This window comes from Muntiacus reevesi, chromosome 2 (assembly GCF_963930625.1).
Source record: "Muntiacus reevesi chromosome 2, mMunRee1.1, whole genome shotgun sequence".
NCBI classification, from domain to species: domain Eukaryota; kingdom Metazoa; phylum Chordata; class Mammalia; order Artiodactyla; family Cervidae; genus Muntiacus; species Muntiacus reevesi.
In genome coordinates, this window is record NC_089250.1 from 172,635,668 (window position 1) to 172,660,065 (window position 24,398).

General features: G+C 58.7%; 1 protein-coding gene across 1 annotated transcript in view; it reads left to right on the plus strand.

The window, feature by feature from the left end:
- The window catches only part of ADGRA1 (adhesion G protein-coupled receptor A1), a 35,520-nt gene that overhangs the window by 6,918 nt on the left and 4,204 nt on the right, over positions 1–24,398 (plus strand). The window contains exons 3-5 of the mRNA XM_065920166.1: positions 1,130–1,257; positions 2,270–2,393; positions 7,128–7,273. Coding sequence (XP_065776238.1) covers positions 1,130–1,257; positions 2,270–2,393; positions 7,128–7,273 — 398 coding nt within the window. The remainder of the gene's footprint in view (positions 1–1,129; positions 1,258–2,269; positions 2,394–7,127; positions 7,274–24,398) is intronic.

The window sequence follows — 24,398 nt, forward strand, 5'->3', positions numbered from 1 at the left end:
CCAGAGCCCAGCACGTCCCCTGGAGCCGCACCAGGAGAGCAACAGGTTCAGAGTGTGGAGCACAGACCCTGCCCTTGACCTGGGTAGTGGGGACCAGAGCGCCTACTCCACGGGCAGAGGCTGTCCCCGCAGGGCCTGTGCCAAAGTCCCAAGAGCAGGAGGCTCAACCCACAGCCCAGGAGGCTGGCATCACCGAAGCCATTCCTTGCCGTGTAGACAGCACCTCCTCCTCTCAGCCCAGGAGGCTGGCGTCCCCAGGGCCGCTCCTCGCTGTATAGACAGCACCTCCTCCTCTCAGCCCAGGAGGCTGGCATCCGCCAGGGCCGCTGCTTGCCGTGCAGACAGCACCTCCTCCTCCCAGCTCGGGAGGCTGGCTGTGGAGGACGCGGGGCCTGAGGCTGGCGTCCCCAGGGCCGCTCCTCGCTGTACAGACGGCACCTCCTCGTGCTGCTGCGGCCTCTCCTGCTGTTTCCCTTCTCACGAGGGCTCTGGCCCCTCCGGGTCAGGGCTGCCCCGGGACTTCGTCTGACCCGAGCCGGGTCCCTGAAGCCCAGCGCCCCTGGGCTGCGGGGATGCCGCCCACGGCAGGGTGTGCGACGCAGTGGAGGCGGGACGCCGCGGGGTCTGCGGCAGCTTCACACTGGGCAGGATTACTGAGACCTGACAGAGTCTCCTGGGAGACCTTCCCGGCAGCACGTCAGTGGGTACGCGGCCCACAGAGGGGCCTGGGGGCAACCCGACGGGCGCCTCCCGGGGCGGTGCCGTCAGACGGTGCATCTGACGGCAGCGGGCTCCGGGAGACCCACGCCCCCGGGATGGAAGGAAGCAGTGGTCTCCGGGTGACCGCACCGCCAGGCTGGAGGGAGGCTGGCGGGCCCACCCCCGGCCCAGCAGGGCGCTGCGCCTGGGGAAACGGCCGTCAGAGCCCACGGGGACACCCCTGGTTGAGCGGGGCGCTGGGGACCTCTTCCCCAAGCGCTCGCCTGGTTGGGGCCCTGCCCCTGCCCCAGGCATTCCCAGCAAGTCTCCTCCTGGTGCAGGTCTCGCCTCTGGGACCCTGCGGGGCAGACGCCGGTCCCGGGAGCGCCCGGCCACACCGGTCACGTGGTGCGTCCCGTGTCCTTTCCAGGATCTGAGGACGGTCCTCTCCCCGCCCCCGGCCCCAGGGGAGCTCCTGCACCCCGTGGTGTATGCCTGCACAGCCGTCATGCTGCTCTGTCTGCTGGCCTCCGCCGCCACCTACATCGTCCACCAGAGGTGAGGCCCCTCCACCTTCAGGGGCGAGCCCCCCACCCATCCTCCTGTAGAAAGGAGTCCCCGGAAGGTGCCTCACAGGCTGGGTGGTCCTGGCAGCCGAGGGTGGCTGAGTGCTGGGGGACGGACATCCCAGGCCTCACGTTCTCATCCCATCGGGTGACAGGTGTTCTTCCTCCAAGGGCCCCGACAGCCGCGCCCCAAAGAAGTCAGAGTAGCCGCCCAACCCTCGGAGCAGCCGTGCCCTGGGCCGGCCGTCCACAGGGGAGTCCAGTGGGTTCTCTACGTCCCTCAAAGATGACCTGGGAAATGTGAGGAGGGGTCCCGGCCGCCATCAGGGTCCAGATCATGGGCAGAGCCTAGGCCACGGTCGTAACTGTGGTCAGGGAAGGAGCTTGGGCTCGTCGCAGGCCAGGGTCACAGGTAGAGGCCTGAGTGTGACCGAGGCCGCAGAGAAGCTGTGCTCACAGTCACAGCCGCAGGCACAGACTGAGAAGTCTAGCGTGGGCATTGCCAGGCTAGCCCTGGGCATGGACTCCACCACAAACAGCACCTTCTGCGGCAGTCACTGCTGCGGGGTCCAGCCACAGCCTCCTCCCAAGGTACAGACTCCGATCAGACACGAAGAACCCCATCCGGGGAATGACGAAGCCAGACCGGCTTCACCCCCACCTTCCCCCCTGACCTCGGTCGAGTCGTGACGTCCCAGGGCCTCTAAGTCATCATTTGTCTGACAACCGGAGACATCCAGGTGCAGCTTCCCAGGGTGACTTTACACCAAGCACCCGAGGCCACAAGCTAGAGTGGACGGCAAGTCCATCCATCTGCGCCCGGCCCGGTCGCCCTGGCGAGCTGTTCCCAGCCCGTCCCGTCCACCCGAGGCCTCCGCCCAGTCCCCGCTGGATGGGGCGTGGCCTGTGCTGCCGAGGCTGTCCCGCGCCCCACCCCGCCCCGCCCCGCGCCGTGCCCCGTGCCACCCCTGGAGGCAGCTCCTGACCGCGGTCTCGCCCCGCAGCGCCATCCGGATCAGCCGCCCTGGCCGGCACACCCTCCTGAACTTCTGTCTCCACGCGGCGCTGACCTTCTCCGCCTTTGCGGGCGGCATCAACCGCACCAGGTTCCCGACCCTGTGCCAGGCGGTGAGTGCTGTCTTCATTCGCTGCCAGGTCTGACGTGCTTATCGACTCCGGCCAAGGGGGAGATCCGTGATGATCGTCCGGAGTGTGAAATAACATGCGAGCGTTTGTCCAGGGGCTTCTCCTGACGGGGACTCTGCAGCACCCGGTGCGTCTGTATCAGTTTCTCCCCGCTGTGAGTCTGACCGATCTGCTCAGCGCCAGATCATGTTATTTAGTTTATTTTCCAATGAGACCAGTTTTCTCCAAGCCCCTGGTGACATGTTAACAAGACAGTCAATTTTGAACAAACTGGCTGATCACAGAAGTAGGGATTCGACCTGCCTCTCCTGTTAATGGGTGGGCAGGAGTTCAGGGGCCGGGCCCTGAGGTCGCAGCTCCTCACCAGGGAGAGCGCGCCCTCATCGCTGGGTCACCAGGGGTTGGGCGCGCCCACCCCCACATGGCACGCCGTGGTCTCACGCTGACTGGGAGGTCTGGCCCTCTTGGGTGAGTGGGGGCCTTTGGGAAAAGAAGTCTCGGGGGGTCTTTTTTCCACTCCATGGCCCCCGTCTGGCCTTTCTTAGAAGGAGGCGAAAGGGGCTTCCTTGATGGTCCAGTGGGTGAGACTCCAAAGCTTCCACTGCAGAGGTTGTGGGTTTGATTCCTGGTTGGGAAATGATCCCACAAACCTCGCAGTGAAACCTAAAAAGAAAGGGGGGCATATGAGATACACTCTGGTCCTGACAGAGACAGAGAGGCCCCTCCGTCAGCTGCGAGTCAAGGACAAAGGCCCAGGGTCCGTGCAGCTGGACATCGAGGCCCCTCTGCTCTCTCCCCCCAGCCTCTCACCAGCCCACCTACACCTGGCCTCGGCCCAGCCTGGCGGACAGTCCCCCCTAGATGGACAGCCCCCTCCTGGCGGGCAGACACCTCCAGCACTCATCAGGGGCCATGTGGGCGCTTCCCCATGGACCACAGGGCCTCTCATCAAGGACTCATTTGGTGGGTGTCCATCTGCCGGGACCACATGGAGAAAGTGTCCCAACCAGCACCCAGCACGACCTCACACGCTCCCCTTGTGGCCTTGGTTGTGTGAATTCAGCAAGAGTATGTCGACAGCCATGGGGCTGCCTCAGCCCGATTCCCTGGCTCCCGAGTGTGCCCGCTGATCTCGGGTACACATGTGCCCCCTCTGTCCACACGAACTGACCTGTCCTTCTGCACCAACGGCAGCTGCTGGCAACTCCTGGAGGGCAAGAGCCTGCTCCCACCGGGCAGGGGTGCCTCGGGTGGAACTGCCTGTGAGCTCCGGCCCCCACACGCTCCCCCTGCAAGCAAGGTGCCCGGCTGTGTGGCAGGATGTAAGGGCCCAGTTCCCGCACCACCAGGCTCCTGAGCACAGAAGAGAGGCCAGCTTTCCACAAATGCGTGTGGATGCCAGCCGTCTCACCAGGAAGCCAACTCTGCACCTGCTCCGGTCCCTGACAGAAAAGCCACCAGCACATCCCTGAACCACGTGGGGGGCGGACACGCTCCTGGGGGTCTCTCGATAGCTCGGAAACACCCCTGGGGGAGCTCCGGGAAATCCAATTTGCCATCCGCCTCTGAACACCTGCTGAGACACGGAGCCGTCTGGAAGCAGTAAAATGGACTGTTACTGTTATGTCCACATTTGCACCGGCGCCCCGTGTGCGCGGACCCTGCGGGGGAGCCCTGGGACCTGGGGCCGCCGCCCCCCAGCGCCTCTAGTCATCACGACCCCTACAGCCCCGGGATCCCCCAACCCGGGACCTGTCCCCAAGCCTCCTGCCCAGACAGGCTGGGGGCCAGGTGTCCCTGCGGCAGGCCAGGCCAGCGGGCTGGGTCCCTGAGTGTGTCATGCGCGCGGGCAGATGGGCCTGGAGCGCCGCAGACGTCCCGCTCGTGCGAGACACACTCGGTCAGCTCGTGGTGACAGCCTCCCCTCGGGAGCAGCTCGGCTCCGAGTCCATGCTTCCAGAAGGAACTGGAGCTTCACTCGCTCCCTTGCAGACGAGCACTGACCCGGGCGTGGGGCAGAGAGGACAAGACTCGGCAGAGGACCTGCTGCAGACAGGCCAGGCTCACCGGGAGGAACGGCCAGGACAGAGAACAGGTGCGGGGCCGGGAGGCCGTGGCCGTGGCCCCCACCCCTGCCGGAGGAGAGGGACGCCGGGGCACGGCTCAGAGGCGAGTCGGCTGGAAGGTCCCGTGTCAAGCTGACTGGCCCTGGCACCCAGACGTTCGGTCAAACATCCTCCTAGGCGCGTCTGTGAGGGTGCTTCTGAGTGAAATGAACGTTCAGGTGGTGGCCGGAGGAGAGCGGACCGTCTTCCCAATGTCCTCCAGCCCCCGAGAGCCTGGGCCAGACCGACATCAGCGCAGGCAGAGCCCTGAGTGTCCGGGCGGGGACCCCCGCCTCTGGGCCGCTCAGACTGAACCCTCACAGCTCCCCGTCCTGCGGCTGCAGACGCCGGGCGCCCGCCGCGCCCACACAGGGGCCTATTCATCAGCCCTGGCCGGCGGCCAGCCTGGCCCATGGTGCCCAGCGCCAGCTCACCACCACCTGGGCTCAACGCCGGCGCCCACAGCCAGCAGCGCCCCCACCCTGGCGGGCGCCCCAGGGCCGTGATGGGCGCCCGCGGCCCAGAGCTGGAAGCTGGAGAGGAGAGGTGGCCATATGGGACCAGAGCTGCGCGCTGCGCAGAGGCTGCGATGCCACGCGCGCGGAAACCCGCACGGCCGGGCGGCTCAAGGGCCGTCGGGACGCCGGCGTGACGACCCTGCGGCGACCTCTGTACGTGTCCACCTGAGGCTGGCGTCTGGGAGATCCTGCCGTTTCGGCCTTCCCATCTCCCACAGGCTGGCACGGTCCGCGGCGCTTGGGAAGACGGCGGGGGCGGGGCCGGCCCAGGCTCTACCCGGGGACGAGTGTCACATCCGCCCCCTCCTCTGGGCCAGGCCACGGGGGCTCCTGCTCCCAGGCACGAGGCCCAGGCCAGGCAGAAGAAGGCCTGGATGCTCCCCCGCGTGGGCAGCAACTGAAACACAGCCCAGCGTTCTCACAACAGTCCCACCCGTCCTTACGGGGCTTTCTCACAGTTGAAGCTGAATTCTGCATTTGATAAATCTTTACAACGGTGCGATGTTACCTTTGTTTAGAGAATCCCTGTATTCCTTAAACACTGACATCCTTACAATCACAGCCATGTTTTACTTGTCATTGCAAAACATCAGGTCATTACTTCAAAGGTAGCTTCATTCTACAAAATCGGATGGTGAAGATGGGCGATGGGGCTGTTTCCATAGTAACGAGTGACTCTGGCAAGGAGTGAACTTCAGCCTCTGATCCCCGAGGACGGCATCCCGGAGACCCCTACACCTCTGCCCCTCCCTTTTGGCGGGCTCCAGGGAGCTGAGCCCCACTGACCACACGGCCACAGGGCCCCCGTGCAGGAGGAGTCTCCCCACAGGACCAGGCTGGGGGCGTGCCCGCAGCTCCCTGCCGGAGGCGAGCAGGCTCAGGATCCCGGCCTCCCACGCGTCTTCCCTGAGCTCTGAGCCCCTGTGAAGCGCAGTCTGCCCCGAGAACCCCAGGGCCCCTGCCCGGCCCTGTTCCTGCTGCTATTGAGCTGTTTCCTGAGGATGTGGGAGGGGGTAGCAGGTCGGGATGCAGGGCTCAGCCTCGAGGAAGGGGCGCTGGGGGACGGGGTCAGGGCTCAGACTCGGGGCCGGGGTGCTGGGGGACGGGGTCAGGGCTCAGACTCGGGGAAGGGGCGCTGGGGGACGGGGTCAGGGCTCAGACTCGGGGCCGGGGTGCTGGGGGACGGGGTCGGGGCTCAGACTCGGGGCCGGGGTGCTGGGGGACGGGGTCGGGGCTCAGACTCGGGGCCGGGGTGCTGGGGGACGGGGTCGGGGCTCAGACTCGGGGCCGGGGTGCTGGGGGACGGGGTCAGGGCTCAGACTCAGGGAAGGGGCGCTGGGGGACGAGGTCGGGGCTCAGACTCAGGGAAGGAGCGCTGGGGGACGAGGTCGGGGCTCAGACTCGGGGAAGGGGCGCTGGGGGACGAGGTCGGGGCTCAGACTCGGGGAAGGGGCGCTGGGGGACGAGGTCGGGGCTCAGACTCGGGGAAGGGGCGCTGGGGGACGGGGTCGGAGCTCAGACTCTGGACGGAGCGCTAGGGGGATGGGGTCGGGGCTCAGACTCGGGGAAGGGGCGCTGGGGGATGAGGTCGGGGCTCAGACTCAGGGAAGGGGCGCTGGGGGACGAGGTCGGGGCTCAGACTCGGGGAAGGGGCGCTGGGGGACGAGGTCGGGGCTCAGACTCGGGGAAGGGGCGCTGGGGGACGGGGTCGGAGCTCAGACTCTGGACGGAGCGCTAGGGGGATGGGGTCGGGGCTCAGACTCGGGGAAGGGGCGCTGGGGGACGGGGTCGGGGCTCAGACTCAGGGAAGGGGCGCTGGGGGACGAGGTCGGGGCTCAGACTCGGGGAAGGGGCAGTGGGGGACGGGGTCGGGGCTCAGACTCTGGAAGGGGTGCTAGGGGACGGGGTCAGGGCTCAGCCTCGAGGAAGGGGCGCTGGGGGACGGGGTCAGGGCTCAGACTCGGGGAAGGGGTGCTGGGGGATGGGGTCGGGGCTCAGACTCGGGGAAGGGGCGCTGGGGGACGGAGTCAGGGCTTAGACTTGGGCGGGCGCCGACAGGCGGGCAGGCGGGCGCTCACTGGCTGTCCCCACAGGTGGGCATCACGCTGCACTACTCCACACTCTCCACTCTGCTGTGGATCGGGGTGACCGCCAGGAACATCTACAAGCAGGTGACCAAGAAGGCCCCGCTGTGCCCGGGGGCAGGCCAGCCGCCGTACCCCAAGCAGCCCCTGCTCAGGTACCGAGCGTGTCTGACCCCCAGCCCTGGGCCTCCTAGGGGGTCTTGGCAAGCTGCCCACGGGGAAACCTGGGCCCAGGGGTGACCGAAGGCCCATGTGGCCGGGGCAGGGGGGCTGGGACTGGGTCAGCGCCCACTGCGGGTGGGCAGGCATGGACATGGCTCTGTGCTGGGCCAGGGCCCCGGTCTTGGCTTTGGTTTATTCACCGGTCTCGGTGAGCAGAGAGGGGACCCGACCTCAAGGTGACCACGCGGCCTGGACGCGGATTTGATTGGTGCCCTGCTTCAGCTGGTCGTCCCCGTTTCCTCCTTGGACCGGGAGGGTTCGAGGTGGAAGTGGTGGGACCGGGCCTGGGGCCAATGGGACCTCCAGACCTCCTCCCAGAACGCAGCCTGGGACGCCCAGGGGACCCTGAACGTGGCCTGGGACACCCTGGGAGCCTCCTGTCTAGGCTGCAGCAGGAACGCCTCTCAGGAGATTCCAAGGTGCAATCTCGGCTCCTTAAGACCAGGACAGGCTGGCCCCTCACTAGGCATCCGGCTACGGCAATCTGTGTTTCGCTGGCCTCTGCCCTCCCATTCTCTGAACCAAGACTGAATCCAAATCGGCCATTGGCAGGAGCCAAGGCCAGATTGGCCTACATGGCCGGAGCCCGGGTGTCCGCAGCCCAGCGCCATCACCCGGCCCATCTCCAGGCCACTGCCTGAGCTGAGAGCCTTGGCCGCCGGCTGAGCACGCGTGGTGACCGCCGTGAGGGCTCAGCCCACCAGGGGCTGCCTGCGCTCCTGAGGGGGGCGGGGCGCGGTATTTGGGGCTCTGGCCTGGGGTCCTGGGCACAGCTGCTCCCAGGTAGTCCCGTGGGGGGCGGGGGCTCCTGGGCTGTGGCCCGTGGGGGGCAGGGGGTGCGTGGGGCCCAGGCCCCCCGAGCGGGCTCCTCCTGGCTTTGCACTTGAGGGGCCTCTGGTCGGTCCTTGTGAGCCTGAGCTCCAGCCCCGCAGAGGCACCTGGGGTGAGGCAGATAAAAACGCTGTTGTTTAAGTGAGTGTCGTGACCCCAACCCCCACGCCGTTCCCAGCACGGTCTGGTTTTCACGTGGAGCAGACACGTTGCCACATGGCAACTAGGGCCGGTGGCTTCTGCTGCAGCTTGGGCCGGGGAGGCGAGATTTCTTCATCTTGTCTCCTGCCAAGGAGGCCCCAGGTCCCCAGGTTTAAAAATCATTCTCAAAATGTGTTTCTGTTTCCGGAGTTGAAACTGATTGCAGAGCTGCCTGGTGGTTTGAAGAATGGGGTGGAGCAAGCGGTGGTTTTACGCAGTGGCTTCCGAATTCCTGTAATCCGGCTGGCCCTGTGGGCTGTGTCCTGGGGACACGGGCCGGGCCCAGCTGCAGGGTCACACCCGCAGGCCACCCCCCCCAGTGCCTCCTGGGGACCACTACCACCCACCCACCCGCATCTGCTGCCCCTGGGACAAGAAGCCTGGCCTGAGGGCCGCCCACCCAGTGCGGTGGCCCCGAGGATCCACCGGCACCCCCTCAGGTGTGGATGTCAGAAGGGGGGGCGCCTGCTTCAGACTTGCCTGCCCCTCTGCCCAGCCGCTCTCTCTGGCCCAGCCTGGCCTGGGGCTGGCAGCAGGTGCCATGGGCCTAGACCTTCTCCAGAGACCAGAGGCTGACAGAGGGGACCCCAGAGACCAGGAGGAACTGTCTGGGGCTGGAGACTTTCCCTCCAGGGCCGCCGGGGGCTTGAACTCTGCCCTGGAGCCTCCTCCCTCCTCTCCTCCTCCCGGAAGCATCCTTGTCAGGGGCTTTCCCGCTGGACCACCAGGGGCATCGCTTCACTGCATCCTGACCCCCTAGGACGGGAAAGTTGCCTGTGCTTCACCAACTGCAGCAAGGATTTAGCTCCTGGGACCTCCCAGGAGGAGCGCGCTGCAGGGCCCCTGTGGACAGAGCAGCGCATCTTGCTGGCCTGAGCCCCGAGTCCTCCCAACCCAGCTCGGCGGCGTTCTGACGAGAAGTAGAGACATTTGTGAAATCCCACGCTAACATTAGGCTTTCCTGGTGGCTCAGACGGTAAAGCGTGTGCCTGCAATGCAGGAGACCTGGGTTCGATCCCTGGGTCGGGAAGATCCCCTAGGGAAGGAAATGGCAACCCACTCCAGTATTCTTGCCTGGAAAATTCCATAGATGGAGGAGCGTGGTGGGCTACAGTCCATGGGATCCCAAAGAATTGGACACAGCTGAGCAACTTCACTGGTTCACACTAACAATAGAATAGTTTTCTCCATTTCTGCACAAATGGCCGTTGGACTTTGGGTAGAGATTGCACTGAATCTGGAGAGCACGTGAAGAAGTGCTAGCATTTCAACATCATTCAGCTCAGTTCAGTTCAGCCGCTCAGTCATGTCCAACTCTTTGCGACCCCGTGGACTGCAACACACCAGGCCTCCCTGTCCATCACCAACTCCCAGACTTTACTCAAGCTCATATTGATTGAGTCAGTGATGCCATCCAACCATCTCATCTTCTGTCATCCCCTTCTCCTCCTGCCCTCAATCTTCTCAGCATCAGGGTCTTTTCCAATGAGTCAGCTCTTTGCATCAGGTGGACAAAGGATTGGAGTTTCAGCTTCAGCATCAGTCCTTCCAATGAACACCCAGGACTTATCTCCTTTAGGGTGGACTGGTTGGATCTCCTTGCAGTCCAAGGGACTCTCAAGAGTCTTCTCCAACACCACAGTTCAAAAGCATCAATTCTTCGGTGCTCAGCTTTCTTTACAGTCCAACTCTCACATCCATACATGACCACTGGAAAAACCATAGCTTGACTAGACAGACCTTTGTTGGCAAAGTACTGTCTCTGCTTTTTAATATGCTGTCTAAGTTGGTCATAGCTTTTCTTCCAAGGAGCAGGCATCTTTTAATTCATGGCTGCAGTCACCATCTGCAGTGATTTTGGAGCCCCCCAAAATAAAATCTGTCACTGTTTCCATTGTTTCCCCATCTATTTGCCATGAAGTGATGGGACCAGATGCCATGATCTTAGTTTTTTGAATGTTGAGTTTTAAGCCAGTTTCTTTTACTCTCCTCTTTCACTTTCATCAAGAGGCTCTTTAGTTCCTCTTCACTTTCTGCCCTTAGGTGGTGTTATCTGCATATTTGAAGTTATTGATATTTCTCCCGGCAATCTTAATTCCAGCTTGTGCTTCCTCCAGCCCGACATTTCTCATGATGTACGCTGCATATAAGTTAAATAAGCAGGGTGACAATACACAGCCTTGACGTACTCCTTTCACTATTTGGAACCAGTCTGTTGTTCCATGTCGGGTTCTAACTGTTGCTTTTTGACCTTCATACAGATTTCTTGGGAGGCAGGTCAGGTGGTCTGGTATTCCCATCTCTTGAAGAATTTTCCACAGTTTGTTGTGATCTACACAGTCAAAGGCTTTGGCGTAATCAATAAAGTAGAAGTTTTTCTGGAATTCTCTAGCTTTTTCTGTGATCCAGTGGATTTTAACATTATTAACAGTCTCCAATCCATAAACACAGAATGTCTTTGCATTCATGATGGTCTTTCATTGCTCCTGGGAATGTTTTACAGTTTTCAGTGCACACATCTTGAGCTTCATGGTTAAATTATTTCCTTAGTATTTTTATGCTGTTGTAAACGGGATCGTTTCTTTAATTTTGTATTCAGGCTGTTCACTGCTTATGTATGAGTGCTAGTCACTCAGTCGTGTCTGACTCTTTGGGACCCCATGGACTGTAGCCCACCAGGCTCCTCTGTCCATGGGATTCTCCAGGCAGGAATACTGGAGTAGGTTGCCATGCCCTCCTCCAGCGGATCTTCCTGACCAGGGATTGAACCTGGGTCTGCTGCACTGCAGGCAGATTTTTCACCATCTGAGCCACCAGGGAAGTCACCTTGTGTATAGAAACACAGCTGATTTTGTTTGCTGGTCTGTGTCCTGCGATTCAGCGGATGTTGCTTGCTAGCCTCCGTAACCGTCAGTGGGTCCTCTGGGATCACAGGTACCACGGTTTCCTCTCCACGTCGGGAGTCTTACTGCTTCGTGTTCAGTCCGGATGTTCTTTCTCTTCTTGCCTCACTGCCCTGGCGAGGACTTGCAGCACTGCGTTAGCCCATTCTCTTTTTGTCTTAGTCTGGCCAACAGTTGGCCAATTCTGTTAACCTTTTTAAAGGACTAACTTTGATTTCATTGACTTTCTCTGTTTTTTTTTTTCTTTTTTGAAATCAGGGACTTTATTGAGCACATACTCTATCAGGCTGTCTGCCAAAGGGCTGGTATGGGCTTTACAGTTATTTGGCAGTTTGTTTAGAACAGAAAATGTGTCTGACATAAAGTAAGTTTAATAAGATCTCATAGTTTACAAAGTGCTTTCACGCACTTCAGAGGGAAGATGGCTTCCTATTTTACAAAATAAGGACGTGGGGGCACAGAGATTTCAGGCTGTCCCAGTGCACGCATCAGCAGGTAGCTGATGATCGCCCTGTTGCATTTACACCTGCCCTTGTCTCTATTAGTCCCCTCCTTCTGCAGATTTGAGTTCAGTTCGCTCTTCTTCTTCCCGGTTTTTCTTTACAGTATAAAGTCAGAGTCCCAACTTGGGTTCTGTCTGTTCTGACTGTAGAACTCAGGGCATGCATTTCCCGCGGCACTGCTGTTGCTGACCCAGAGGTCTGCATGCTGTGGGTTTACTTCATTCATCACGAGGCCTTTTCTTCCACCCGCTGATTATTTATGAGCGTGCTGCTTCCCCCAGATCATCAGGCTTTCAGCAGGAGGTGGTGGAGGGAGGGAGTGCCCGCTCTAGAACCGTGCTGAGAACCTTAGAGATGGCCGAGCGGGGAAGCTCCAGCCTGAGTGGAGGGCCGCGTGGCTGAGGGTGAGACCCTGATCCCAGGGGTGGGAAGGAGCCACTTCATCCCTCCGTGTTTAGAAAGCTCTGAGGGCAAGGCCGGGGCAGGTGGCCCCACGGGCTCTGCTGTGGGCGTGGGGCCGAGTCAGCGTCTGCTTTCCCTGTGGGGGATAGGGCAGCAGGGTGGGTGGGCATTTCCCCGGGGGCCCTCCAGGAAGCATCTCCATTCAGGCCCCGGGCCTCCCAGGGGTCACCAGGCGGAGCCAAGGCCTCCATGGGTCCCTCACGGCTGTGACCTGAGTGTGAGCTGGGTTCCTGGCTTGTCAGCCCCAACCCAGGGCTTTCTGCTGGGGCATCACTGCCTGGGATGAAGGGGTGCTGCCCCTCAGCCTCGGGGGTCAGGCCTTCCCCCTGCTCCCGCGGGGGGGCTCCCTGCTCTCCCAGCCAAGAGGCACTGGCAGCAGCCTCCGCAGCTCGTCCGAGGGAGGCTTCGCTGCGTCCTCCCGCGGGACCGGGGGCGCTTCCCTGCCCCTGTGTGTCCTCAGACCTGGGCTCACAGCTCCTCATTAAACTTGGAAACTACGATCTGGAGATGACGGCAACTCAGTCAATACTGTTTAATTGGGCCCGGGGTGCGCGACATGCATGCTGATCTGAGCCGCTGTTGGCGGAAAGCGACTGACTCTGTTCTGACATGAGGACCCGGCTGAGCCGTCGACTCGGGCCCCCCGCCCCCCCACCGTCCCAGTGCTCAGCACAGAGGTGGGGGCTGTGTGGCTGAGGACCCGAGGCTGAGCCGTCGTCTCGGGCCCCCCGGGCCCCCACCGTCCCAGTGCTCAGCACGGAGGTGGGGGCTGTGTGGCTGAGGACCCAAGGCTGAGCCGTTGTCTCGGGACCCCCGGACCACCCCACCCCCACGTCCCAGTGCTCAGCACAGAGGTGGTGGCTGGCTCCGCAGGACCTCCAGGAGCCGTAGGGGGAGGAGACCCTCAGGCTGAGTCTGGGACAGTCCCTGCAGGCTCGCAAGGAGGAGGGGAGGTGGTCCCAGGTGAGCAGGCGGCACAGCCCGGGAGGAAACGCAAACGCGCTCACACACAGGACACAGCCTGGGGCTCGGCCCGCACGCGGGGCCTGGCGGAGCAGGGGCACACTCGAGGGCACCGCGCGGGGAACTTGATCAAGTTTCAGTATGAGAGCAACCGAGCAGGAGGAGCCAGCGGCAGACGGAGCCGGGACAAGCCTCCTGGGCCTCGAGGCCCATCTCCTGCTGTGTCCTCACACAGCGCCAGGGGCGAGAAGGCTCTCCGAGGTCTCTGGAAAAGTGCTTCCCAAAGGCTCCACCCTACAACCAAGACCCGCTCCTGAGACTGCTATCTTGGGGGGAGAGTTCAACAGAGGAACCTGGGCCCAGGGATTCCACCGAAACCTCAGCATCAAACAGCTTCTGGCTGTGACTGCTCTGACGTTCTGGGCTAATTCAGCTCCATGCAATTACATCCTAAGGTTGCAATCTGTTCCGCCCTTTCTGATAAAGTGCCCCAAGTAGTCTCCTATCACTTAAGGTCAGCGGGTGGCTTTCTTATCTGAAAAGTCCCCTGGATGGTGCCCACACCCTGGATGGCGGGCGCCCGCAGAGCTGAGATCACGGGTGTGTCCACTGGTCCACGCACAGTCGCCCCGACTCTGGACGGCCTACCCAGGGGAGGGAGGGGCCCCCGGGGCTCCCTCTGCCCTGGACCCCTTCTCAGGGCAGAAGCCGAAGCCGGCTAGGGGCTTGGTACGTGCTGGACCCAGCGCCGGGCCAGGCGGAGCCACATGGCCACACGTGCAGCCTTGGGAGCAGAGGGCTCGGGGCTCAGGGCTGAGCAGGACCCTGTGAGGCCGCACCTGGGACCCCAGCCTGGCCTACAGGCCTGGCCCAGGAACACGGGGGCTTTTGTCAGTGACACGCGAGCAGACGGCGTCAAGTGCTAGGACCTGTCCCCAAGAATCAGGACACATAGTGCTGCTGCATCTCCACGCCTCCTGGTCTCCACGAGGAGACCACTCCGGTATTCACACTCCGGTGTTCTTGCCTGGGAAGTCCCCCGGACAGAGGAGCCTGGCGGGCTACGTTCCCAGAGTCAGTTGGACACAGCTGAGTGACTAAATCAGCACCACGTTCTGAACGGAAGCCTGTCCTGGAGCACCTTCACGGCGTGGTCGGGGCTCGGGCAGGTGTCCTCCGCTCCCCACACGGCCCCGGGCCTTCGTCCACCAGCTCTTCTCCAGGCATCAAGTCCCTGAGGGTTTCACCTTCCTCTGCCCACCGCCTGTCAGCGCAAGCTGGACATGAGGGTCTACATCTCAAAGGCACGTCGGTGGTTCTCAAAGCTGCACACTTGGCCGATGGACGTGGATGGCTCTTTCATCTGAGCTGAAATCATCGACCGAATCTCTCGGGTTGCAAAGTCCTGACCGACCCCAGGAGCGCTAACTGGACCCGGGGTGGCGGGGGGTCCCCTCTGACAGACCCCGGGGCTGAAGGCCTGCCCCCAGGCAGGGTCATAGGTCATCCTCATCTGGCCTCCAGTTTCTGGCTGGCTGCCCTGGACTGCTCCAGGTCTCCAGCCCACCCCTCCTCCGGGTGTTCCCCGCTTCCTCGAGAATATGGGGGGCCCAGGAGCAGTGACCCCTCCGTTCACGTTAGCGGATCTCATTCACAGAGACCCAGGCTCCACAAGGGCACAGACCAGCTGGTGTCTGTCAGCTGATGGCAGCTCCTCAGGCCATCCTGGGGGCGGGCCTGCCTGGCCTGGACAGTGGACAGAGCGTCCAGAGGGCCCTGGGGACCCTCCTCACAGGCTGACGTGGCTTCTTCTCCTGGGTCCTTGCTGCAGGCCTCTTCCCCCGCTGGTCCCTTCCGGTCGCTGAGCCGTGGCCGGAGGATCTGGCCTCTGCAGTTCCCCATCCTATCCTGTGGCCCCTCAGACACTCAGGGAAGCATGGGCCCTGTGACCTTGAAAGAGGGCCTGCCCAGCTCAGCTGACACTAGACGGGCACCGGGGGTGGTTGCTGGGATTTCAAAGTCAGGTTTCCCAGGGGCCCTAAGCTCAGGACGCAGGGTCAATAAACAGATACCCCACTTGAACACTGAAGCTGGAGCAGATGGGGCCCGTGGGTCAGAGTCAGAAAACCCCAGCACCCTGAGGTCACTGTCTGCCGACCAGTCCCTGGAGCCCCTCAGCGAGGCCTCCAGGGCGGCTGGGGCTCATGGAGCTGGCCGGACACCCACAGAGACTCCCCAGCAGGTGCCACGCATGCCCACCCAGGGCCCAGGGGCCTCGGCAGGGACAATACCCTCCACCTGGGCCTCGCGCCCACCGACCAGGGCTCCCTGCCCTGAGAACTGGTGTCCTCTGCACGTGGGCTCCAGTCAGCAGCCAGGGGAGCGTGCAGAGCAGGTCCCTGGCCCAGGAGACAGGCCAGAGGCTGGGCAGGTGCAGGGTCAGCTGGGGTCAGAGCTGCCGGAACCTTCACCCTCCAGCTCGGAGGCACCCCAGGCGCGGGGGGAGGGCTGGTCCTTCTTCTTGTTTTTTAAACTTTTCTTTGAGAAATAGAACATGTATACCGCCCAAAAGTCTGAAACATCAACGCAGGTTTGTGAAACAGTCCTGTGTCCTTCAAAGGGAGAAACAGGAGCCTCCTCTGCAGGGAGCTTGGCCATGCCCCGCCCCCGTCCTGAGTCATGACTTTTATCGCCTGTTTTTTATAGTTTCACCACCTAAATTTGTCTGCACTGATTTTGAGCCATATACACATGGACTCGCTCATTTTATATTTTTATCAAGCTTATTTCACTGCCCAGCGTGTTTTCCAGACCCGTGTCTGAAACTGTGTCACCATCTGGCCGCGTGATGTGGATGAGTGGCCAGCCACTGTAGTCACGCTGCTCCTGGTGGGGGAGGAGGGGGCCTGTGACCCCACCATCCGCCCAGGTCTCGCTCATCTTTCCCGGGGGCGGGGGCCCTGGGGTCCCATCTGCACTCCCCGCTGAGCACCCAGCTCCTCCCGCCCCCCGCCCCGGGCCGGCCGTCTGTCCGTCCGTCCATCCGTCCGTCCTTCAGCTGCTGTAGGACTAGGCACGTCCCCCGCATCGCCTGTCACGGATGTCTTTCCGACTCCCCCAGCCGGAAGCAGGAGCCTGGGCACCAACGCTGCGTCCTCTTACAAACCCACCCTTCTCGGTGACATGCCTTGCACGTTCAGCTCTGTGATTCCACTTGTAATTCTGTGCTTTCTGCCTGGGACCTGAATTTCTGGTAGTGTGACCTTCGGGACCAGGTTAGTTTCCTGCTCCTATTGGAACAAATTAAAACTACATGAATTTATCGTCGGGGCTTCCCAGGTGGCACTGGTGGCTAAGAACCGCCCCCCCCCCCCCCAACACAGGAGAATTAGGAGACCCAGGTTTGATCCCTGGGTCAGGAAAATCTCCTGGAGGAGGGCAGGGCAACCCACTCCAGTGTTCTTGCCTGGAAAATCCCATGGACAGAGGAGCCTGGTGGGCTGCAGTCCGTGGGATCGCAGAGAGAGGACACGACGGAGCAACTTAAAAGCGGGCAAACTTATCATGCATAATCCTGGCGCCGGAATCCGAAACCAGCCCAGGGGCTAATCCAGGCGCGCGGGGCTGGCCCTTCTGGAACCCGCGGGGTTGAATGGCGTTTTCACCTCCTGCTTCTTGCCGCGGCCGGCCCGGCACTGGGGTCGTGACCTCACTGGAGCGGCCGTGGCGGGGGTCCGCTGGGGGTGGGAGCTGACGCCGGGCAGGAGGGTCCACGGGGGCGGAGGGGGCGCCTAGCGGCCTCCGCGCGGACAGTGCCCTGGGCCTCCAGCGCCCTCTGCCGGCCGCGGCCCCGCAGGTGCTGGATGCGGAGCCAACGGCCAGAGAAGGGCGAGGCTCCCCGCAGAGGGGGAGGCGCCGGGCTTCAGGGGCCCGACCGGGGGCGGGGCGCGCGGAGAGGCCGTGAGAGCCCCCGCAGGACTCCGGGGCGAGGGCAGTCTGGCCCAGGGGGCTGGGGGGACTATCCGCCCTGGGGGAAAGAGTGCGGAGCCTGCCCAGTGCTCTGCGGACCGGCTGGATCTCCTCCTGGCCGGGCTGGGGGACCCATCTGGACCCATGGGCAGTGCCAGGGGCGGGAGGGGAGGGGTCACCACCCTGCCCAAGGTGAGGCCGGCAGCGGGGCCTCCTGGTGAGCTGTCCCAGGGTGGCTGGGGGCCTCTGAGGGGCCCTGGGCCCTGGGCCCGCTGCGGGTTGCAGACCTGAGCAGGACCCCTTGCCCGCTTGCCACGTCACCTCACCACATGCTGAAGGAGCCTTGTGATCGAAGCCCAGGGCTTCTCTCCGTGGACCTGTCGCCGTGGTGGGCCCAGAGTGGCATGGGGTGGGGGCGGGGGGGTCCAGCAGGCGGGTCCCCTCGCTGTGCGGCCGGAGCAGGACTCGCTCCCCTGAGGTCTCCCCACACCCTGAGGCCGCCCGGCCGTTGTCCCTCAGCTCCGTCTGGCCTGACGTGGCCCCTGTGGGGGCCTGAGCCGGAGCCCTGGAGGCTGTTCGCTGCACCCGAGGGGTCTGCACCCAAGGGGTCTGCTCCTGAGGGGTCTGCAGAGGCTGCTCCTTTGCGCAGCCCCACCCGGCGGGGGCAACCCCGGTCTCTGGCCCCAGGCAGCCCCGCTGGCCTGCAGCAGATCCTGCGAATCCGGCCTGTTCAGGGCCCGTCACCGCCCTTCTCCTTCCCTCCGGGCTGGCCTCACGGCCTGTGCTGACGCCCGGGGCCCCAGAGGAGGCTCTTGCAGCTCATGGCCAGAGGAGCTGGGACCAGCGTGGGCCCTGCCCCACCGCAGCGCCTTCCCCTGCAGACAGCAGCCGCCCTGGGCACGCGCAGATGGCATGCAGTCGTGCCAGGCGGGCAGCGGTTTGGGGAGCACCACGTGGACGGTGCGGCGGGCACAGAGCTACAGAGAGAGGGGGTGATGCTGAGCCTGGAGCTGCAGGCGATCGACCAGCAGGAGGGCCGGTGCCCGGGAGAGGGACAGGCGGACGTCCAGGTGGGAGCGGCCCGGAGGGGCTACAGGCAGCGACGGGGGGCCCGGCCCGGGCAGGGGCTGGGGGGCTCGTCTCCCATCCCTGGTAGTCACCAGGCCGAAAGTGCTGCCTACACAGGCCCGTCCCAGAAAGAGAACAGGCGGTCTCTCTTCTCATGAGGAGCCTCAGCCTTGCCCCAGCAAGGGAGGCCCCTGGCGGAGGGGCCGCGCTCAGCTGCTGTCTCCACGGGAGACCCCTCGCCAGCCTGATGGGACGGAGCTGAGCGGCCCTGCCTGCTGTCAGCCTTCCCTCCAGGTCCAGATGCTGGGCGTCAGGGTCCGTCCCTGCTGTCAGGGGGTGTGACCCGCTGCCTGTTTTTCAGGATGGCTTTTGATAGCCTGGGCCCTTAATGTTTTCATATAAATTTTATTTTTTAAAATTTATCTGTTTTATTGCATTGTATCTTTGGCTCCAGTGGGTCTTCACTACCGTGCACACAGTCTTTCCCTCGCGGTGGCGGGCGGGGCTGCTCCCCAGGTGCAGTGCAGTGGCCTCTCTTGCGGGGCGCAGGCTCCAGGCGTGCGGGCTCAGCCGCCGTGCGGGGGCTCATTTGCTCCGCAGCACATGGGATCGTGCCAGACCAGGGACTGAACACGAGTCCCCTGCATTGACAGGCAGACTCTTACCCACTAGACCACCCCGGAAGCCCCCATATAAATTTTCAATTTAGAAAAAAAGGCCTCCAGGGTTTTGACCTGATGTCACTGCAAACAGCACTTTTGTCTCCCCGTGTTTTCCCTGGGCGTGCTTTCTCTGAAGCGTGACTGATCTCTGCGATGAGCTGGTGACTGATCTCTGTGATAAGCTGGTGACGGATCTCTGTGACAAGCTGGTTAACTGATCTCTGTGATGAGCTGGTGACTGATCTGTGTGATAAGCTGGTGACTGATCTCTGTGATAAGCTGGTTAACTGATCTCTGTAATAAGCTGGTGACTGGTGTCTGTGATAAGCTGGTGACTGGTCTCTGTGATAAGTTGGCAGTCGCCTAGACTCCTTATTCCCAGCAGTTGTCTTGGACCCGCCAAGTGTTCTTCAGGGAACCGGTCAGGATATCTGCGGACAGAAGGGCATCGACTGCAGTCTCACTGGTACCTTTGCTTCTCTGCTGCCTCGTCACGGTGGGACGTGGAGGGGGGGGGGGGAGGGGGGCGGCGAGAGGCACGGTCACCTTGCCCTTCCTGAATCTGGGGGACCTTGACCACCTCACCATCCAGGGACACACTGACTTGTTGTTGTTCAGTCACTAAGTCACGTCCAACTCTGCGACCCCTTGGACTGTAGCCCACCAGGCTACTCTGTCCATGGGGTTCTCCAGGTAAGAATATGGGAGTGGGTATAGCCATGCTGCCAGCAAACTTGGAAAACTCAGCAGTGGCCACAGCACTAGAAAAGGTCAGTTTTCATTCCAATCCCTAAGGAAGACAATCCCAAAGAATGCTCAAGCTACCACACAATTGCACTCATCTCACACGCTAGTAAGGTAATGCTCAAAATTCTCCAAGCCAGGCTTCAGTAATATGTGAACTGTGAACATCCAGATGTTCAAGCTGGTTTTAGAAAAGGCAGAAGAACCAGAGATCAAATTGCCGACATCTGCTGGATCATCAAAAAAACAAGAGAGCTCTAGAAAAACATCTATTTCTGCTTTATTGACTACGCCAAAGCCTTTGACTGTGTGGATCACAATAAACTGTGGAAAATTCTGAAGGAGATGAGAATACCAGACCACCTGACCTGCCTCTTGAGAAACCTGTATGCAGGTCAGGAAGCAACAGTTAGAACTGGACAAGGAACAACAGACTGGTTCCAAATAGGGAAAAGAGTACATCAAGGCTGTATATTGTCACCCTGCTTATTTAACTTATATGCAGAGTACATCATGAGAAATGCTGGACTGGAAGAAGCACAAGCTGGAATCAAGATTGCCGGGAGAAATATCAATAACGTCAGATATGCAAATGACACCACCCTTATAGCAGAAAGTGAAGAAGAACTAAAAAGCCTCTTGATGAAAGTGAAAGAGGAGAGTGAAAAAGTTGGCTTAAGGCTTAACATTCAGAAAACTAAGATCATGGCATCTGGTCCCATGCCCTCATGGGAAATAGATGGGGAGACAGTGGAAACAGTGTCAGACTTTATTTTTCTGGGCTCCAAAATCACTGCAGATGGTGACTGCAGCCATGAAATTAAAAGACGCCTGCTCCTTGGAAGGAAAGTTATAACCAACCTAGATAGCATATTAAAAAGCAGAGACAGTACTTTGCCAACAAAGGTCTGTCTGGTCAAGGCTATGGTTTTTCCAGTGGTCATGTATGGATGTGAGAGTTGGACTGTGAAGAAAGCTGAGTACCGAAAAATTGATGCTTTTGAACTATGATGTTGGAGAAGACTCTTGAGAGTCCCTTGGACTGCAAGGAGATCCAACCAGTTCATCCTGAAGGAGATAAGTCCTGGGTGTTCATTGGAAGGACTGATGCTGAAGCTGAAACTCCAATCCTTTGTCCACCTGATGCGAACAGTTGACTTGTTGGAAAAGACCCTGATGCTGGGAGGGATTGGGGGCAGGAAGAGAAGGGGACGACAGAGGATGAGATGGCTGGATGGCATCACCGACCTGATGGGCATGAGTTTGAGTAAACTCCGGGAGTTTGTGATGGACAGGGAGGCCTGGCATGCTGCAATTCATGGGGTCGCAAAGACTCAGACACGACGAGTGACTGAACTGAACTGAACTGAGCCATGCCCTTCTCCAGAGGATCTTCCTGACCCAAGGATCAAACTTGGGTCTGCCTCATTGCAGACAGATTCTTTACCATCTGAGCCACAAAGAAAGCCTGGAGTTTGCTCAAGCTTATGTCCATTGTTTGGGACTGGGATGAAAACACCTTTTCCAGTCCTGTGGCCACTCCTGAGTTTTCTAAATGTGCTGGCATATTGAATGCAGCACTTTAACAGCATCACCTTTTAGGATTGTATATAGCTCAGCTGGAATTCCATCACCTCCACTAGCTTTGTTTGTAGTGATGCTTCCTAGGGCCCACTTGACTTCCACACTCCAAGATGTCTGGCTCTAGATGAATGATTACACCATCGTGGTTATCCGGGTTATTAAGACCTGTCTTATACAGTTCTTTGGTGTATTCTTGCCACCTCTTCTTAGTATTTTCTGCTTCTGTTAGGTCCATACCATTACTGTCCTTTATTGTGCCCATCTTTGCGTGAAATGTTCCCTTAGTATCTCTAATTTTCTTGAAGAGATCTCTAGTCTTTCCCATTCTATTGTTTTCCTCTATTTCGTTGCATTGATCACTGAGGGGGGCTTCCTTATCTCTCCTTGCTATTCTCTGGAACTCTGCATTCAGTTGGATATATCTCTCCCTTTCTCCCTTGCCTTTCACTTCTCTTCTTTTCTCAGGCATTTGTAAGGTCTCCTCAGACAACCACTTTACCTTCTTGAATTTCTTTTTCTTTGGGGTGGTTTTGGTCACCACCTGCTATATGATATTACAAACCTCTGTCCATAGTTCTTCAGGCACTTTGTCTACAGCAAATCTAATCCCTTGAACCTATTTGTCACCTCCACTGTATACGCGTGTATAATCACAAAGGATTTGATTTAGGTCATACCTGAATGGTCTAGTGGTTTTCCCTACTCTTCTCAATTTAAGTCTGAATTTGTCAATAAGGAGTTCATGATCTGAGCCACAGTCAGCTCCAAGTCTTGTTTCTACTGACTGTATAGAGCTTCTCCATCTCTGACTGCAAAGAATATAATCAATCTGATTTCGGTGTTGACCATCTGGTGATGTCCATGTGTAGAGTCATCTCTTGTGTTGTTGGAAGAGGGTGTTTGATGTGACCAGTGCGTTCTCTTGGCAGAACTCTATTAGCCTTTGCCTTGCTTCATTCTGTACTCCAAGGCCAAACTTGCCTGTTCCTCCAGGTGTTTCTAGACTTCCTGCTTTTGCATTCCAATCGCCTATAATGAAAAGGACATCTTTTTTTTGGTGTTAGTTCTAGAAGGTCTTGTTGGTCTTCATAGAACTGTTCAACTTCAGCTTCTTCTGCATTAGTGGTTGCTGCATAGACTTGGATTACTGTGGTGTTGAGTGGTTTGCCTTGGAAACAAACAGAGATCATGCTATTGTTTTTGAGATTGCAGCAAAGTATTGTATTTCAGGCCCTTTTGTGGACTATGAGGGCCATTCCATTTCTTCTAAGGGATTCTTGCCCACAGTGCATGCTAAGTCACTTCAGTGTGTCTGACTGCTTGTGACCCTATCGACTGTAGCCCCCTAGGTTCCTCTGGCCACGAGATTCTCCAGGCAAGAATACTAGGATGGGTTGCCATTTCCTACTCCAGAAGATCCTCCCCACCCAGGTATCAAACCCACATCTCTTGTGTCTCCTGCATTGACACGCAGGTTCTTCACCACTAGTGGCACCTGGGAAGCCCCACAGAGCGGTCATCTGACTTAAGTTCACCCGTTCTCGTCCAGTTTAGGTCACTGATTCCTAAAGTGTCAGTGTTCACTCGTGCCACCTCCTGCTTGACCACATCCAGCTGACCTTGGTTTCTGACACTGGCTGCACACACACGCATCCGTTCTGCCCCAGACTCCTCTCCCATCCAGGCTGCCACATCCACTGAGCAGAGCTCCCTGTGCGATACAGCAGGTTCTTGTTGGACTGTTTTTCTTTTTTCATTTATTTCTGCCCCTGTTTTGGTCATCTCCTTCCTCCTGGTTACTCTGAGTTCATGATGCTCTTTTATTTTTCTGCCCTGTTGAGGTGGAATCTTTGCTCATTGACCTTTAAACCTTTCTTTTTTTCTCATGGAAGTATTCACAGCTATGAGTGTCCCTCTAAGCCCAGCTTTAGCTGCATCCCAGAAATATTATACTGAATTTTCTCACTTTGGTTAAAATATTTTCCAGATTTCTTTATAATTTCCTCTTTCATCCATAAATTATTTAGAAGTATATCATTTCATTTTTCAGATATGTGTGGTTTTCCTAGTTATTGCTATTAATTTCTAATTTAGCCTCATTTTGATCTCAGAGAATATACTCTGTATGATTTAAATGCTTTTAAACTTATCAACACTTGTTTTATGAAGCATCATATCATCTGTGATGATTAACAGATCGTGTGCACTTGAAAAGAATTCGTGCTGTGCAATTATTGGGTGTGATTTTCTAGAAAGAACATTAGGAAAACATGGTTAATGTTATTGTTCATCTCTTCTATTTATTAACTTTGTGCCTGCTTGTTCCATCAGTCGCTAAGGGAGGGGAGATCAAAGCTCCAGCTGTGATTCTGGAGTTGTTTCTCCCTCTCACTCTGTCCGTTTCTGCTTTGCATATTTCGAATCTTCCCTCTGGCCCCCACACATTTGCAGTCTAAGTGTCTTCCTACGAGCTAACGGGCATGTCGTTATGAGCCCTTCTTTCTCTCTTTTCTTAAAGGTTACTTTGTCCTGTGTTAACGCAGCCGCTCTGGCCTCTTAGACTCAGTTCCTGTGGTTAGCTTCATCCAGCCATTAATCTTCGACCACTCTGTATCTTTTTATTCAAAATCTTTTTTCCTACTGTAGACAGCATCTAACAAGGTCTTGCTTTTTTGCTGTTATTGATGTATTCTGATGATCTCTGCCTTTGAACTGAAATGCTTAGTCCATTAAAATTTAGTGGCATTTTGATTTTGTCTCCATTTTTCTTTGTTTTCTGTTTTAACTTCTTTTTTCTTTTGTCCCTCCTTTCCTTTTTAATTTTCTTCTTTTGAGTTATATTAATATTTGATTTTAATTTATCTATTAGTTTTTTGTTTATTTACTTTTCATGGCTGCTTTAGGGATTAAAATCCACAACCTTTTCACATCTGTTTAGTTTGAAAGTCACACTATTCCATGTAAAAACCATTAGAATTAGAAACTTGGCGACCGTGTGGCCCACCTCCCTCCCACCCTCTCTCTGCTGCAGACCTTATCAGTGCTGCCCCATGTATACTGTAAACTCCACAAGTGAAAGTGAAAGTGAAGTCGCTCAGTCGTGTCCAACTCTTTGCGACCCCATGGGCTGTAGTGCGCCAGGCTCCTCTGTCCATGGGATCTTCCAGG